Here is a 16,559-nt window from a genome sequence, read left to right on the forward strand (position 1 = left end):
TCATACGTCATGACGCTATCAATACTTGATTTCAAATGATGTTTAATTAGTCAAATCAGGAACTGTACTCGTTATTGATCAATTTATAGGTATATTCATTTCAAGTGTAAAAATATTTTTAATGCTGCTTTGAAAGCAAAAGCTTTTTTCGGTATTATGGTAGTTCAAACTAGGTTTTCTTTTATGGCAACTACTATATGAAAACTTATAATTGACAGTAGCTGAAATATAATTTAATTTAAATTTAATAGTAGTCTAGAAATTCTTAATTAGATCTGAAAGAAATCTCAAAAAAAAATTGAACATCTATAAATCTTTTATTTTACAAGTTTTAACTGTCTCTATTTATCTGTGATTTTTTTACTTTACTCTATTTCTATATTGTGTCTCTCTCATATTAATTGTTATATTATTAACAGAATAATAAAAATAATGAAATAATAAAAAATGCATATATAGAGCAACCATGAAATATAAAATTCAGACGATTAAAAAATAACTTTGTGGCGAGGGCGGAAAATAAATTTTCTATAATATGTTATTTTCTTACATACTAAAATATGTATACAATTTTATGTTTAAAAATAATACAAAAAATTTAAGACACGATTTTATTTGACACAAGCCTATTTCATTAATTAAATATAATTCTTTATTTCAAGCATTTGGATTTTTTTTGTGTAAGAACACACACATACATGATGCATTAACATCATAATTTTTATGCAGTCGTATTAAAATATGTATACATACATACGTAAAATAATAATATTTTACTGGAGGATTTAAAAATACTGGTGTTTAGATATCTCAAAAAAACTTTAATGTTTAACAATTTAAATTTCAATTAAAAATAATTGAATAATAATATTTGACCAGATTTTTTTTAGTTTAAAAGGTTTCACGGATTTTAAATGTATTATATGATAAGTTCTAATTTTAAATCATTTATAATTTTAATATTTTTTTCTCTATTTAATGGTACAGGTACTATACTTTAATAATTTAATTTGATTATGTACAAATAATGAAGTATTATTAATTAAATTTAAGCAAATGTGTATTTATCGCGCATTTAAGCTTTTTAATTGTAAAGTCAGCAACAAAAATATAACCTCATTTTTTATTTATTTATTTTTTATTAATGACTTCTTTTCATTTCATCTATCTTCAATATACTTCTTTTCATTCTATATCATATATTTTTAAGATATTTATTTCACAAATGATCATGAATTTATGCTTTTTATTTTATCGCAGTAAAAATTCGCTCAAATCGGCTGTGTTTCTTTTTATCATTTTTTTAAAGTGATACATTTTATGAATTTTTGTTGCTGGCTACACAATTTAAGAATTATGTATGGGTCTGTATTTATCGACCGTGATGTGCTTAGAATTAAGGGTTCTTTTTAGTAAAAATATTTTTAATTGTAAACCTCAACTGAGGTTGTAATATGTTTGAAAATATTTTAACTAAATAATGGATGCGAAGTATATGTTCAAATACTGTTTAAGCGAAAGATAACTTCGATTAGAGAAATCTTCTTAGAGAATACTTCTTTTATTCCAAAATCACATTTTCACACAACGTCATCATCATCAGCCCATATACGTTCCCACTGCTGGGACACGGGCCTCCTATGAAGGTACAGGCCATAATCCACCACGCTGGCCAAGTGTGGGTTAGCAGATAGTCCAACGTATTTGACAAGTAATAACTAATAATAATAAATTTATTTGGAACAATAATCTATGAATTGATACAAAAATTGTATAATGTTGTTTTAAAATGATATAAAAAATCAAACAACATATTTGTATTTTGTATGTTCACTGTACTACAGACATTACACATAATAAAAAAAGAGTATGTGCAGAGCACACGTGTCAGAAGTGAAACTTCTTTGGGAAGATTCAAAGATACCAACATTGTCGCCACTACATGACGTGTCGGTATTACCATGACGTGACCTTGAAATTTTACTCTCAACGCGCTTAAAGAAGTTTCACTTCAAAAACCAAATTGCTTCAAATATTATTTACAAGAAATTAAAAAAAGCCATTTTCTCTAATCAAAGTACGAAAAGTAATGCGAAAGAATGAGACACTATCTTCTATCTCTTTCTTTCAAGGTGAAACTCATTCTTTTTATTTACGTTTCGTTGGGCTGGTTTACACTGTGTTTTTACTGTCTATATAAAAATTAGACGTTATTATTTGTACCTATAGTTGTAATTATTTCAAATATTTCTTGTAATTATTTCCTTAACGAAGAATCTCATATATTACTACTTTGGAAAAATTATATCTACGTCTACTAACGTAACAAGCAAAAGGCAGGAATTCGTATGTTCAAATCTTTATAATGTCACATCTACACATATAAAACATGTGTTTTTTTTTCGTATAAAAAATCGTGTAGAAGCACCTTTATGTTGAGAGAAAGAAACATCAATTTAACTCCACAAAACTTCAAAAAAAGAAATACTAAACATACAATAATGACAGCCAATTCATTTATTTTTAAATTCCTTAAAGTTTCAGAACTGATTTATGAGTTGCCATATTAAAAAAAAGCACAGGATAAACCAGCCATTGCCACTAGTATAGATAAATGTTGTTATTTATTGTATAATGTACAGCGTTTTGTAATCTTGTTGTTTGCTAGAAGAAGTTCGTACTTATCTGTATATCGAGGTGTTTCGATTAAATGTGTATTCGAATTATTGTTGTGTTTTTCTTTATAAACCTTTATATTTTTAATCTGGTAAACAATTTTGCCTAAAGGAATTTTTGGACAATCTCTTAAATTATATTTTCATATACCTTATTTATTTGAAAATGGCTCGTATCTCGAGTTGGAGATATTTTAATTTTTCCATAAAAAATGATTATCAAAACAGACTATGGATAAGCCCTAAATTAAAATTTCACATGTCATATTCCTTAATTTTTCGAAAATGTGTAGTTAATATCTTGCTCGAGTAAGAGAAAACACAAAGTTATAATATCTATTTATTATATACTCTAAATATTGTGCTAAATATATTTACCTAGAACTACTGAGTATATATATTCTCGTAGAAAACGACTTAGATTTACATAAATAAGAACACTAAATGTAGCTCACAGCACTATTTACCTGCACATTTGCACTTGTGTTCATCTGGTGATGGGTAAGTGTTGCCAATACTAACATTGTTTTGTTTCGCACTATAAGATATAGATCTACATAATACTTAAATGATACTATTTAGTGTTTAGTTAAATATCGCTTACTATACAATATACATACTAATCTGTACTAATATGAAGAGTTTGTTTGAATGTGCTAATCTCAAGAACTACTGGTTCGATTAGAAAAATTCTTTCGTTGTTGGATAGCCCATTTATCGAGGAAGGCTATAGGCTATATATCATCACGCTAAGACCAACAGAAGCGGAGCCAAGTGGGTGAAACCGCAGGGCGCAGCTAGTATGTTAAAAACTGAAAACTTTGTCTGAACGGTCTTATCTCAGGAACTATTCGAATTGAAAATTTGTTAGTGTTGGTAGCACATTTATTCATGAAAGACATTAAACATCGAGTTGCGACTTACAAAAGCCGCTCAGTGGAAATTACTCGCAATTTACATATACTTTAGTTTAAAAATAATGACACAATATTAATTTAGTAACATTGTTTTAAATCTTTATTTTGTTTTTTTTCAGACTCGATTATAAGCAACGATGGCGACGAATTAATTAGTAATGCCAAAGATAAAAATAAAAAATGTAAGGAATGACAAAGGTGCAAAAATTAACTGTCTGACAAAGCTGACAGTTTTGTCATGAACATGTTAAAAAAATCTTCATGTGAAAGGCTTGTTATAAATTCCGAATTACCAAAATAATTATATGTTTAAATATAAATATACTTCCAAATTTCAATGATTTATTGTTTGTTCCGGCTAATCATCAAATTGGCTGGACCGATTTTGATAGGACTCTCGCTGGTAGATAGTTCATTATATTTTATTAATGAAAATTAGGATATTAGAAATTAGAATGCATTCTCGTAAAAATCTCACCAATCGTAACTTTTATATATTAAGTGAAATATGTAGATAACTATTATTTATTTAAAATATCATCAATGTAACTATAAAACAGTCAAATTTAAAATAAAAATAAATTAATTAAAAATGCCATATCACTTAATGTCGTTAACACTGCAAGCAATGTGATTATGAAAATACTTTTCTGTACTCAAGTTTGAGTATTGTTTAAGTATGAAGTGAGTTTAGAATATAAATTGTAACAATTAATTGGAATTCAGAAGAGTTGTCAATTAATTATAGGTATATGAAAGGTTCGTAATAAGAAAGGATAGAATTTTATAAGCAAGTAAAAAGCTAATAAAACAACATAATTATTACAAAGTAACATAAACATTTATTTCTTATAAAACGATGACCTCCTCCTTGGTACAGTGGTATGCGTAGAACCGAGGGGTCCTGGGTTCGATTCCCGGTGGAGACGAAGAAAAATGTCTCGGTCTGGCAGGACACAGACGGTTGATCACCTACTTGTCCCTCAAGAAAATCGATCAGTGAAACAGATGCATCTGCCCCGCCTTACTCCACTTGGGAACACGGGACTTCACACTTATAAAACAATCGCCTGGATTTAAATCACATTTTAACCATACGCATTTCTAATGTCTTCAAGAAGTCTAGTTTATCTAGAAACGAATATGGGAAAGGAATTATTTTACTTATTTCTGGTAATTGGAATAGTGTTGATAGTATAATATAGGGTCTTAAGTTAAAATATGCATGGAGGGAAAGGAATAGTCGTCGTCGTCGTCGTCAGCCATTGGACGTCCACTGTTGGACATAGGCCTAAAGGAATAGTAATAGGTAGTAAATTTCGTCAAAACGCAGTCTAAAAACCTAAATTGTACTCCTCATTGAAGTTCATTATATTTATATGATGATATTACTCATTACAAAAAACAGGATTCTTATAAACTAAAGTAAACACTAATCTAAAAAGTAGTCGCATCACTATATGAAGATTTACAATATGTTATGGCCAGAACTTCTGGTCCGATTTGAAAAATTATTTCGCTCTTAGATAGCCCATTTATCGAGGAAGGCTTATATATCATCACGTTAAGACTGACAGGAGCGAAGCACTGCGTTTGGCAGAAACTAAATATAATCGGTTAAGTAGTATTTGCATGAAAGAGTAACAAACATCTATACATCCATCCTCACAAACTTTCGCAGGTGTTAACGTTATTACTGTGACGTTATCGTTAATATTTATGTTAATGTAACGTCAATTTAAGTTAATTATTTACCGTATTATGTACTACGGACGAATCTGTCTTTTACTACCTACTATATATTTTATGGCAATGGTTTAAACAAATGCTCTCAATCAATGGTTTTAAGTTAGTCTTTGGTAGTAATAATTATTTATTTTTGGCAGGTTAGGAGGTGGTTAGTTAATAACGGTGATCTCTAGTAAAATGTATTAGCTGAAAATTAAAGCGGTTTTATCACAAAAATCATGTGGTTTTAATTTTGTACTTTTATAATTTATTAATAAATAAATAATAAATTACACACTTGCGTTTTATTTCTCATCCTATGATATTTTTCTTACCTCGTACTTTCTAAGTTCTGTACAAATAATAAAGCAGATTTTTTTGTTTGTTTGAATGCGCTAATATCTCTACTGAACCGATTTAAAAAAGATTTTGCGCTATTTGATAATATTTACGTTATCTCTGACTTTATCGACTGTGCAATAGACTATAATTTTATATGAAAAGGGGGTCGCTGATCGCTGAAAACTAATACATATTATGAAGCTGAAGAGTTTGTTTGTTTTATTTGAACGCGCTAATCTCAGGAACTACTGGTCCGATTTGAAAAATTGTTTCGGTGTTAGATAGCCCATTTATCAAGGAAGGCTATTGATTATAGGTAATAGGTATATCATCACGCTAACACCAACAGGAACAGCCCCCCTAGTAAAGTGGCTTTCTGTTAGCGTTAGGTTACGTCAATCTCATACATTCGTAGTCTATTCTATTGAACGCTACGCTAACAGAAAGCCACTTGACTACGGGGGCTGAGCCAAACGGGATAACCGCGGGGTGCAGCTAGTATATTCTAAAATATGCTGATGATTCTAATATATAGTTTAAGGCTTTTTAATTCTATATAAAGTACTTATAGTTAATTAATTTTAGATTATCACAAACTGCAAACTCTATAAATAATATACTAATATTTCAACACAGGACAGGGTTCGTTTCCAAGAAAAATATAGAGGATGTTCATATAAAATATAGACACGTGACACTAGATGGCGTTGTTAACTATCCTTTATTATCGTTAATATATTATTATCCTTTATACATATACATTTCTACTGTGCGTGTGTTTGTCACGAACCCTCACCTAAACGGCTGGACCGTTTTTAATGAAATTTTTGGTGTCTTCGGGTGAATTCGAGAATGGTTTGGAAATCAGATTAGCATTTTACATTTCAATTTGACTGCGAGCAAAGCCGTTGGCAAAAACTAGTAATTAGAAAATATACAGTATACAGTATAGTTCATAAACATACTATGTGTTTCATACTAAAAGGTTTTAGCTTACTTAGAAAACATCCACTAACGCTAACAAGGAAAGAGAATAAAAAAACTCAAGTTCAAATAAAATAATTTATTTAAAAACATAAAAAGCAAACATTGTAATGTAAACTGTATATGTACAACACACTACAAATAAACATAATATGAAAAGCTATCCAATTTTCATAGTAACAGTGTTTTTCTTACAAACTTTATCCTGACTGACTTCGATAACTTCATAAATTTTACTCTCTCTACTAATAACGTACTTCGGTAATTTTGCAACAATATGTGTCCCTTCACTAGACAGTATTTTCTCAGCATATATCTCCAATACAGCTTTTTTCGTTTCATTCGACTGTAAAACATTTGCTAGTGCGTCTGCTTCATATTTCTTGCTATTCTTTACAATTTTATTAGACGTTTTATTTAAAACAACAACTTTGTCATCTTGATCAATATGGACTAAAGTTCGTTTACTTAACTCTTGCATCATGCAAGTTTGAATCGATCTTGGCGCTATTTTTGCTACAGGAGCTTCCCTTTCTTTTTTATCTTTAGAATTAATTTGTACTATAGTAGAAACATTGGTAGCTATAACTGTATGTTTGATATTTTTTCTACAATCATGAGTTGTTTGCATGCCAACGCAATTCTTTTTAATATTTCCTACGCTGTCTTTTATAAGTTCACAATGTATTTCTTCGTCCTTTTGATCTCGTTTACGGCAGCAACATGCGTTTTGTTCTAGTGTTTTTATATTTAGTTTTGCAGCCATAGCGTTGCACATACATATACGGGGATTTTCAACTTTTTCATCGACGTCACTACATACATTACTATTTAGCATTGTAGGGTAAATAGGTTCTTCATCGTTATCAGTGTAAACTTTCTCTTCTGAAATAACACTGTCCACATTGTAGTAATTGTTCATACTGTCTGTATCTCTATAATAGTTTTTACTCAAAGATCCGTGTGTAAGTTCTTTTAGTAAATCATTGCCCGTATCAGAATGGTCATCCTGTCCACTACTGTCTGATGTCAGAATAGCATGTAACATTTCGCGTACGGTTTTAACAGCTTCTTTAGTTTTCTCAACCGATGCAGCGTTTTCGAATACCTTTTTTAGCATCTCCTTTTTCTCTTTCCTGCTTCGTAATTTCTTCATGTCTCTAAAAAGTTGTTCTTTATTGGGAATATTTTGTACATATTTGTCATCATCTGTTAACGAGACACCAGTTTCTGATTTGTCCGTGTTAGATTCCATTACGTTTTTAAAGCTATCGTCTTTGCTGTATTTCTCACTGACATCCGTTTTATTTTCATAGTCTATATCATTTTTGATAGAACTTAGTGTGTTTTCTGTAAAAGTTTGCTCTGCGCTACTTTGAGAAGCAGTTAAAAGAAACTCTTCAGCTTTTAATAACGGCGTGCTTTCATTATTACTTTTTGTTATTTTTACCGAACTGTTTATATCGGTATTTATAGTGTGGAGGGAGAAAGCTTGATTATCCAGATTAAATTCACTATAGTCGGTTGCGACTGTATGAAACTTTTGTGATATCTTCTTCGAAAATTCGTCAGATTGTTTTGTTGAACTGGATACGTGAACCTGCTTCTTTGGTTTCTTTACTTCGTTCTGTTTACAATTCTTTATAAATATTGATATATTCACATCGTTCTTTTCAGTATTTGTATTATCAACAGATTTCTTTTGCTTATCATCAACTCGATAAACGTCTGTAAGCGTATCCATTCGAGCATCAGTAGCTTGTTCTTCTTTAGGCGTGTGGCCGGAATTGCTAATATTAATTTCATCTGTTTTGTCGCCATGTTTGAATTTCAAAGTAAAGTTTATTTCAATAATGTTACCCAAACTAGAGCAACTCCGTGTATTTTCTGAATTTTTATTATTAACGGGTTCGTTGACGCATGTTGTTGTTGATACTCTGTGAATGTGGGAATCCCTATACAGTTTTTTAATTAGTGTGTTATCTGGGCAAGTGCCCGCTTCATTCTTATTTGGATCCTTGTGATAATCTACCCTTTCGTACAACGTACGCCCGTCTTCATCTTGCACTTTAATATTTAAGCTCTCTCTTATTTCCTCTGTACTGGGTGTTGGCTTTTTCAAGTTTATTGTGATATTTTCATTAGAACTCAATCTAATTGTGTTAGGAATTAAGCTTGTACTACCAGATGAACATTGGTCAGAACATACTCTTTTCTTGGATGCATATTGCTTTAAAAACTTATCTGCGATAGACTCCGAAGGACTTTGTGGACCTTTTAAAGTTGGTGGTGGTGCACGAGGTGTTTGCATCGTTTTTAGCTTTCGTCTATTTGCACAATTTGGTGAGCATTCTTTTTCTTTTTTCTTTGGTATCGGATTGGATGGACAGTTCTTATTACACTTTGCGGGGGGGTTTGGTAACGGTGCCATTTGTAATTTTATACCAGATTTTTGAATAGAACTTACACTACAGCACCTACTATTTTGACTGCAACAGTTACATGGACTTTGTGCTCTAGATTTCGTACATGGACTACACTTGCCAGGTAAAAGACGTTGAAGGCTTTCGGCAGAATTTTTAGTGGTACGTTTTGGTGAGGATATAGGACGAGATTTACATGTAGGAGTATTTGACGGCGATGTTGGGTGGGAACAATGACAGCAATGACGCCTACATGAAGGTGTGTTTAATAAAGATTGACAAGAAGGAGATTTGCGAGGTGGTGTTTGGCGTGGGGTAGATCTACGTGTTGGTGATGCACATGGTGATTGACATGTCGATTGTGAACTAGACGGAGTTTTACATGGTAGCGTATGTGAAGGTGATTTTACTGCTGGTGAAACACAATGCGGAGAGCAACATTTATTATTTTTACATGGTGGTTGTGTATGTGGTGTATTAGTTGACGAAGTTTTTTTGGAAGATGGCACGCATGGCGGTGACGTACAAGGCGTGAGCTTGTGTGGCAAAGGTTTGCATGATTTGGACGAAGTGCGTGCACACTTATCACATGGAGGAGAATGAACACAATGCGGTGATTTACATGATGAATGTAAGCAAGTTGGTGATGTGCGTGGGGAATCTTTACGTGATTGAATATTATGAGAAGAGGCTTTTGGAGGCTTTTCTGGAGGTATTTCTGGAGGTGTTTGACAAGGAGGGGGAGATAGAACAACCGATAGAGTCCTGCATTGTGGCGGTTGACATACTGACGATTTCTTGCACGTCTCACATCCAGACATGGTCACCTTTACGCAGGACTGCTGCTTACAATCCATTGTTTCGCAGTCAGGTATCGACACATGTTTCTTAGACGACTTTTTAGTTTTTCCCAAATATTTATAGCTATCGCTCATATAAGGTTGTGCACAACTATCTTCGCAACTTGGAATAGAATAAGGCTGAGTATTCCAGTTAGATCTATTTCCACACGCGTACATCCTTCGTTTCCTAAAAACTTCTAGAGAATCTTTAGGCGATACTCGTATAGCTTCTGTCGTTAAGGACTTATTAAAAAGCTTATCAAGCAAACCGGACTTTTCTTTTTTCGATTTATCATGTTTCTTTCCTTCATCGAAAGGATAACAATGGCTACAAGATGAAGTATTGCACGATGACACTATATTTGATGTTTGGAAATCTTCAAAAATATTTGGGCAGGATTTGGATACGTCTCCTTGATTATTCAAAGTAGTTCTTGAAGCATATTCGGAGGAGCATCTTAAGTTAGTATCGCTGATGCACCACGAGAATAGATCGATACCTAATGGAATCCAATGACGATAATAGTCTTGGAGATAGCGCTCAGCAAGCTCGCATTTCTTTTGAGGTAAAAGTTTAGGTACTGATTCTGAATCCGTCATGTCATCTCGCATTTTCAATCTGAAATAAAATGTATAATTTACACTTGTGCGTCTATAATTTAGGTAGACAGAAATTTTAATGAAGTAAGGATATAATTTACTCACATTGGTTTTTTTATGTCTCGAATATCTCTTTGGGTTATAATACCAACACCAATAACATCGCAAAGTTTAGTAATGTATACTTGGCTTCCCTGTATAGTAACATCTCTACATAATGGTGGAGTCTTTTTCAAAGATTCAATGATTGTAGATTTAACATTCATATCTTTGACGCTAAGTTCAACCTGAGCACCGTTATGAACATGATCACCCATATCAAAATTATCTCTATTACCCTGACAATAATTCGTGTTCGAATTATGTGATTCGTAATCTGTGATTTTATAAACTTCCTCGTCGCTTGATCGAACATTATTTAGTGTCAACGATTCTGCAAAGTAACCTTTTGGTATATCAATTAAAATGTACTCTGAACTGTTGTGTTTCCCTGTTTTTATAAAGTTCTTGGAATGTAGGACTAATTCTAATTTGTTTCCGCGCTGAGATCTGTCAATACACCATTTTCTATCAGAATAAGTTACTTGGATGTTTCGTGTCTTATCTTTCCTTACGTTAGTCTTTATTATATCTACTGGTTGATATTTAGGATAGATAGTTGTAGGAATCATCCATGCTTCAATGTTTCTTTGCATAAATTTTGGTCCATGTTTATGACGTGAATAATAGTTAGATGATTCTCCTGTCGTGACATCACTTTTGGATCGAATTACGAGTCCAGTATTTTTATAAACACAGTCCAAAAGTTCGAATATTGTACTACTACTAGTAGCATACATATTGTTATTCCATCTTATTTGTACGCTTCTCCTTGAATCAACTTTACTTGATAGGAAAGTACGAAGCCACGATTTTTTCAAAATATTATCGTAATCCTCTTCCAAATTGCTATCAATATTGGAATCTTGTATTATTTCAGTCGGATATTCTTTTGCACCTATTTTAATTGTTAACCCGTCTTCAACCTCACAGCGACCAGCTGTTACGCCTTTTTTAGTTTTAAAAACTTGTTTAGCCTTATCTTTACTACGTTTTCTAAAGAAGAAAAATTTCTTTCCACCTTTTTTCTCCTCTACAACTTTCGTTGGCGATCCTTTTTCAATTTTCTTTTCTGGTTTCCTTGAAGCGTATACTGATGTTTTTGGACTTGGTTTCTTATATGTATCATCCTCAAAATTAAACTTCTTTCCCCACAGCTTGAACATACCTTTAACGCCTTGGCAGTCGCTATCTACGACATCAGTAGACCAGTTTGAGCTTATATCTTGTTTTTTACTTGGAGATCTTTTTTTCGACACAACAGTACTATTAACATATTTGTAGGGATTGGTAAATGACGTGTATGGACTGTAAATCTTTGTGTTAGAAAAAGACTTTGGTTCCAAAGACGGTGGATCTGAAGCTATTGAAACGTCTTTGCGACTATGAACACTCCTTTGACTGGAATTCTTTTTAGTAACGATTTCTTTCTTAGAATCTGATTTTTTAGCCAATCCTCTTCTTAGTGCTTCAAAACGCCGTCGCAAAACTGAAGCACTTTTCAAATCTGAAACTGGCTTATCTATACTTTGCTGAGTTGATGAATTTTCTTCTTTGGTTGCAAACATTTTCCTGTATTCCCTCTCTAATTTATTTTCCATTGGATCTATTGAAGCTCTAATCTGTTTATCAATACTTGGGTTTTCTAAATTGTGAATATGTTGTACTAGAGAATCCGAGGAAAAGTCCTTTTCCATCTTATCTGTGCAAGTTTCAACGGTTTTTAATCTTGTTTTTTGTACAGATTTCGGCTTTACTTCAATTCTATCTGCTTCTTCTAGCATATCTCTTTTAGATTCCTTTTGTGCTTTAACTGTTTGATTAATTATACTATCTCTTGTTAAGCTATATTCAATTTGTGCTACAATATTTTTATTAACTTTATAAGTATCAGTACTTTTCACTTGTTGTTTTGATGCAATAACTAAATCTATTGGGCTTGTTGCGCAGGATATTGTTTGAACAATCGGTGACAATTTTTTGCTTATTAGAGATGCGGTATTTGTTTCTATAATACCCCCAACGCATTTAGATGACGTTCTTTTTTGATCATAATAGCTTGTTTCGTTGCGTCGTTTCTTTTCTGAAAAAATAACAATTAAATTGAAAATGTTATAACTATTTAATTTATATTAACTTTTTCGTAATATCAATAATAATAGGTTTAAATGAGAATTAACTTACGTTCAAATAATAGAGAATAATCCGAATTGCCAACACCTCTATCGTCTGTTTCTGGCAAGTAAATTCTTCTTGTTCTACGCTTCGGTAACGTCTTGATACTACCTACGCCAATTTCAGTGAAGCTCTTCCAACCAGGATACCTCTCTTGCGTTCTGTAGATCTGACGAGGGGACGTATAGTATCTGAGGCTTCTGTGATTGGCCTTCTTGCATGTGCAAATAATATTGTCCCTTTTGCTGTTGTATTGACATGAGAAATCTTTGTATACCTCATAGTCTTCACTAAAATCTTCCTCTCCCCTTACAATCTTACTAGAATATAGCTCGTAATTTCGATTGTAATCTTTCAAATCCCTCTTTGTAACATAAACACCTTTACTATTTTTCATTTCTTCTTATTTATCATAATTTTTCTATTTGTGCGCATTTTTTTGTGCTTTCTACGAAACAAGCGACATATTTGTTTAAACTAGAATTTTTCTATGTTTTCTTTGACTGCTTCAAAAATGACGTGATTTCCTTCTTTGTTTTCAGCAGCAGTACCTGTGTTTACGAATTAGGTTTCCTGTGGATTTGATAAAATTTTATTAAAATATATTCAGTTTTTCAAAAATTATATTCTTAAAGCATATTAGAGTAGAAAAAATACCTTTTACAATATTTCGTTTTGACGCACTATGTACATATTTTATACAAGATTTATCTATCGTCTTTTATATGACATTGGCATATATCTACTTCATTATTATGTACCTTTTTATACTTGTGAATTTTTATATTGTGTTTAAATATTTTCTTAGTACAGTTACAGTAAAATAGTACATTATTCATTGAAATATACATATGGTAAGTTATAAAATGGGCATCAATGGCCGGTAGAGATCCATTACCATTATACTCATAAATATTTCTTAAGTAAATAACTAATTAAATATTATTTCAGGCCCCACATTCTTTATGAAATCAAGAGATTGTTACCGAAGAATAAACATAGATATAACATATTACAAACAAACAAAGAAAGAGAACACAAAGATGAATCACGAAAACATGAAGACACACCTGAGATCTGATATTTCTGCTCAAAACAGATTCATATGTTCCATTTGCTTGAACCAAAGACCAGCAAATATATTAAGAAACGACGAAATCAATAAACATGCTGCCAAATCGTGTCCTATTTGTCAATGTGGAGTACCACTATATATTAATCATTCCGATTCCAAAAAAGCAGATAATTGTGATAAATTTAACACAAAGAACGTACAAACATCACAGACAGATATTCCACACAGCATTACTTTACTGAACGAAGTTTTAAACGCGTTTCAAGCTAAAAAGAGTTCTGATGCTAAAGCCAAAACAACAAAAGATGCAAGTGTTAATACGAATCCAGTTAAACTTATTAGAAAAACTAATTTATCGATCAGTGAAACATTTCATTATTCAATCGAAGGTACGAATAGAGTAAACGGTGAGAAGTTCACAATCTTAAATTATGAACCGCAAGTTGAAAAGAAGATATCATTGTGTAAACACAAATCATCATCAATACCACAAATGAAATTGGAAGAACTGAAACACTCTCTGAAGGAAAAGACTAAATCCAAAGATGCGATAGAAGAAGTGAATCGAATGTTCGCTACAGTACGTAAATTGGACGATCGTAGTGATTCCAATAGACCGTTGATTCGTAGTGGTCCTCGTATCCTACCTGTTGTAAAAACTGAAAACTATGAAGAAGCAGATACAAAAATACAATATGAAGATAGAAAAATAAACCAAGAATATGAAATGTCAAGTGGAGATTCCGGATTGAAAATGAACACAAAAAGAAACAAAATAGAACGATGTTGCAAATTCGAAAAGTGCGCTGAATGTATGTACATGTGTTACCATTACCAACATTATAAATCTGGAATTTGTGAACATTGTAGATTACACAAACTTGAGATGCGTGAACGAATTTGATATTTTTAATGTTTCTATTTTACATTAAAACACGTTAATATTCATATGTCTTTATTTAAATACTGTTATTGCTACACATATTAAACGTCTATCAAAAGTAAAAACTATCTGAAGATAATTTCAGTCTATCGCTCCTGGAAATAAAAAAGAAACGTTATTAAAAATACAATATTTTATGACAAAAAGTATAAAATAACTTCATGAAGTTATCTAAGTTAACCTTTTTAACGAGAAAAGTTCTAATATTTACGACACATTAAAAATTAAAAAGGAAGGGCGAAAGAAAATCTGGCTCATTGTAATAAATTTCCTTACCTAGTTTCAGGATGCTTGCTTCTATTTCTCTCCAGTTTTTCACTGTGAGCTCTCTCCCAATCTCTTGGTGACTCTCGACTGAAATGAAAATATAAATTTAATAATAATAATGTTATTGCCTTTTAAATAGTCAGATTCAATATTCTGTCGAAAAAATAAAATTTTTGAACATGATAGTCCATAACTTGAGGTGTTGCAAGTACTAAAAAGAGAGAAGCCGCGGGTCATATTTTATTTTTTATATATGTAGCTGTATTAATCATACAGTGACAAAAACAACTTTGTACTTAAAATACGAAAGATAACGTAAAGGGTAAGTTGAGTTAAAATTCTACTTAGCAAGAAAAATATTGTTAAAATTGTTTTCCTATGTACTACGTAGTGCATTATAAGAAACTAGCTTTCGCCCGCGGCTTCGCCCGCGTTTTCAAAGAAAAACCCGTTCCCGTAGGATTTCCGGGATAAAACCTATCCTATGTCCTTTCTCGGGTATCAAAATATCTCTATACCAAATTTCATGCAAATTGGTTCAGTAGTTAAGGCGTGATTGAGTAACAGACAGACAGACAGACAGAGTTACTTTCGCATTTATAATATTAGTATGGATAGTATATCTCGACCCTTTCTAGTTTTTATCTTCTATAACTAACAAATGTCATTACCCTACAAATATTATCAAACTATTTTAGATTGTTTAGTTTAACATAACTCACTCTCCCAAACCCAATTCAAAGAACGGTTCATTATTCGTGCGATCCAAATTCTTCTTTTGCACGAATTCCTTCGTCAACACCCGCTTGAGCGTATTCGACGAATCCACGAATTTACACATACACTCATTTAAATTCTGCATTTTACTAAAAAACGCATCTTTATCACATTTCTCTATTGGCACTTCAAACAGCTTTTCTATTTCTCGAGAAATAACTTTACAATTGTCTGTCAAATCTGGTATGTCTGTGTATTTAAGATCTGTGTTAGTTGCCGCATGTTTGAGTATTTTAATCTTTGGTGTTACAGTTTCAATGATAAATTCTCCATTTTCTATAATATCGTCTGGCGGCCTGTAATACGGTTGTCGAATGCCGTACATTTGCGCTGGTTTTTCATCAGAAAGACCGTCTTTTGTTTTGGCCATTACCAATTTCAGTAGGTTTTCGAGGCCGATTTTGTGATCATTGAGGAGGTGGCGGTCGAGAACTGTTATTCTGAAAGTAAAATTGAAAATAAATAAACATTAAATGCTTATACAACATCTTGTATTTTACAACTCGAAATAACAAGAAGAAACGCTTTTTTTTCTAATAATTAGATAGCGTTGACAATATCTTAAGAAAGTAGTCAATTAATGTTACGTTACATAGTCTGTAGAAGGTAAACATTTTACACATTCAAGCTACGCTTTTTAGAATATCTTCAGTTAGAGTAACTATAGAGTATAGTTGCCCATCAACTTTACTTGCAAGACTAGGTTATCGAC

At 32.0% G+C, this 16,559-nt stretch overlaps 3 protein-coding genes across 5 annotated transcripts in view; 1 reads left to right on the top strand and 2 right to left on the bottom strand.

The window, feature by feature from the left end:
* Nucleotides 1-6,806: 6,806 nt before the first annotated feature.
* LOC149476212 (uncharacterized) lies at nt 6,807-13,182 on the bottom strand. Its single transcript, XM_089711999.1, has 3 exons — nt 12,795-13,182; nt 10,617-12,693; nt 6,807-10,530 (listed from the first exon to the last, which is right to left on the bottom strand). Exons 1-3 carry the CDS (start codon nt 13,180-13,182, stop codon nt 6,807-6,809), a joined length of 6,189 nt encoding a protein of 2,062 aa, XP_089568125.1.
* Nucleotides 13,183-13,828: 646 nt separating this feature from the next.
* LOC149476213 (uncharacterized) lies at nt 13,829-14,764 on the top strand. The gene has a single exon (XM_089712000.1). The coding sequence runs from the start codon at nt 13,829-13,831 to the stop codon at nt 14,762-14,764; it is 936 nt and encodes a 311-aa protein (XP_089568126.1).
* A 38-nt stretch (nt 14,765-14,802) lies between these two features.
* Nucleotides 14,803-16,559, bottom strand: part of LOC149476214 (uncharacterized) — a 50,473-nt gene continuing 48,716 nt past the window's right edge. For all 3 annotated transcript variants that reach the window (XM_089712310.1, XM_089712309.1, XM_089712311.1), the window contains 3 exons: nt 15,793-16,287; nt 15,080-15,157; nt 14,803-14,898 (listed from right to left, as the gene is read on the bottom strand). In XM_089712310.1, coding sequence (XP_089568436.1) covers nt 14,856-14,898; nt 15,080-15,157; nt 15,793-16,287 — 616 coding nt within the window. In that variant the 3' untranslated portion in view covers nt 14,803-14,855. The remainder of the gene's footprint in view (nt 14,899-15,079; nt 15,158-15,792; nt 16,288-16,559) is intronic.

Source organism: Colias philodice, chromosome 28 (genome assembly GCF_061535455.1).
Source record: "Colias philodice isolate Cphi_HAF_F1 chromosome 28, ilColPhil1 Martin Lab GWU primary, whole genome shotgun sequence".
NCBI lineage: Eukaryota > Metazoa > Arthropoda > Insecta > Lepidoptera > Pieridae > Colias > Colias philodice.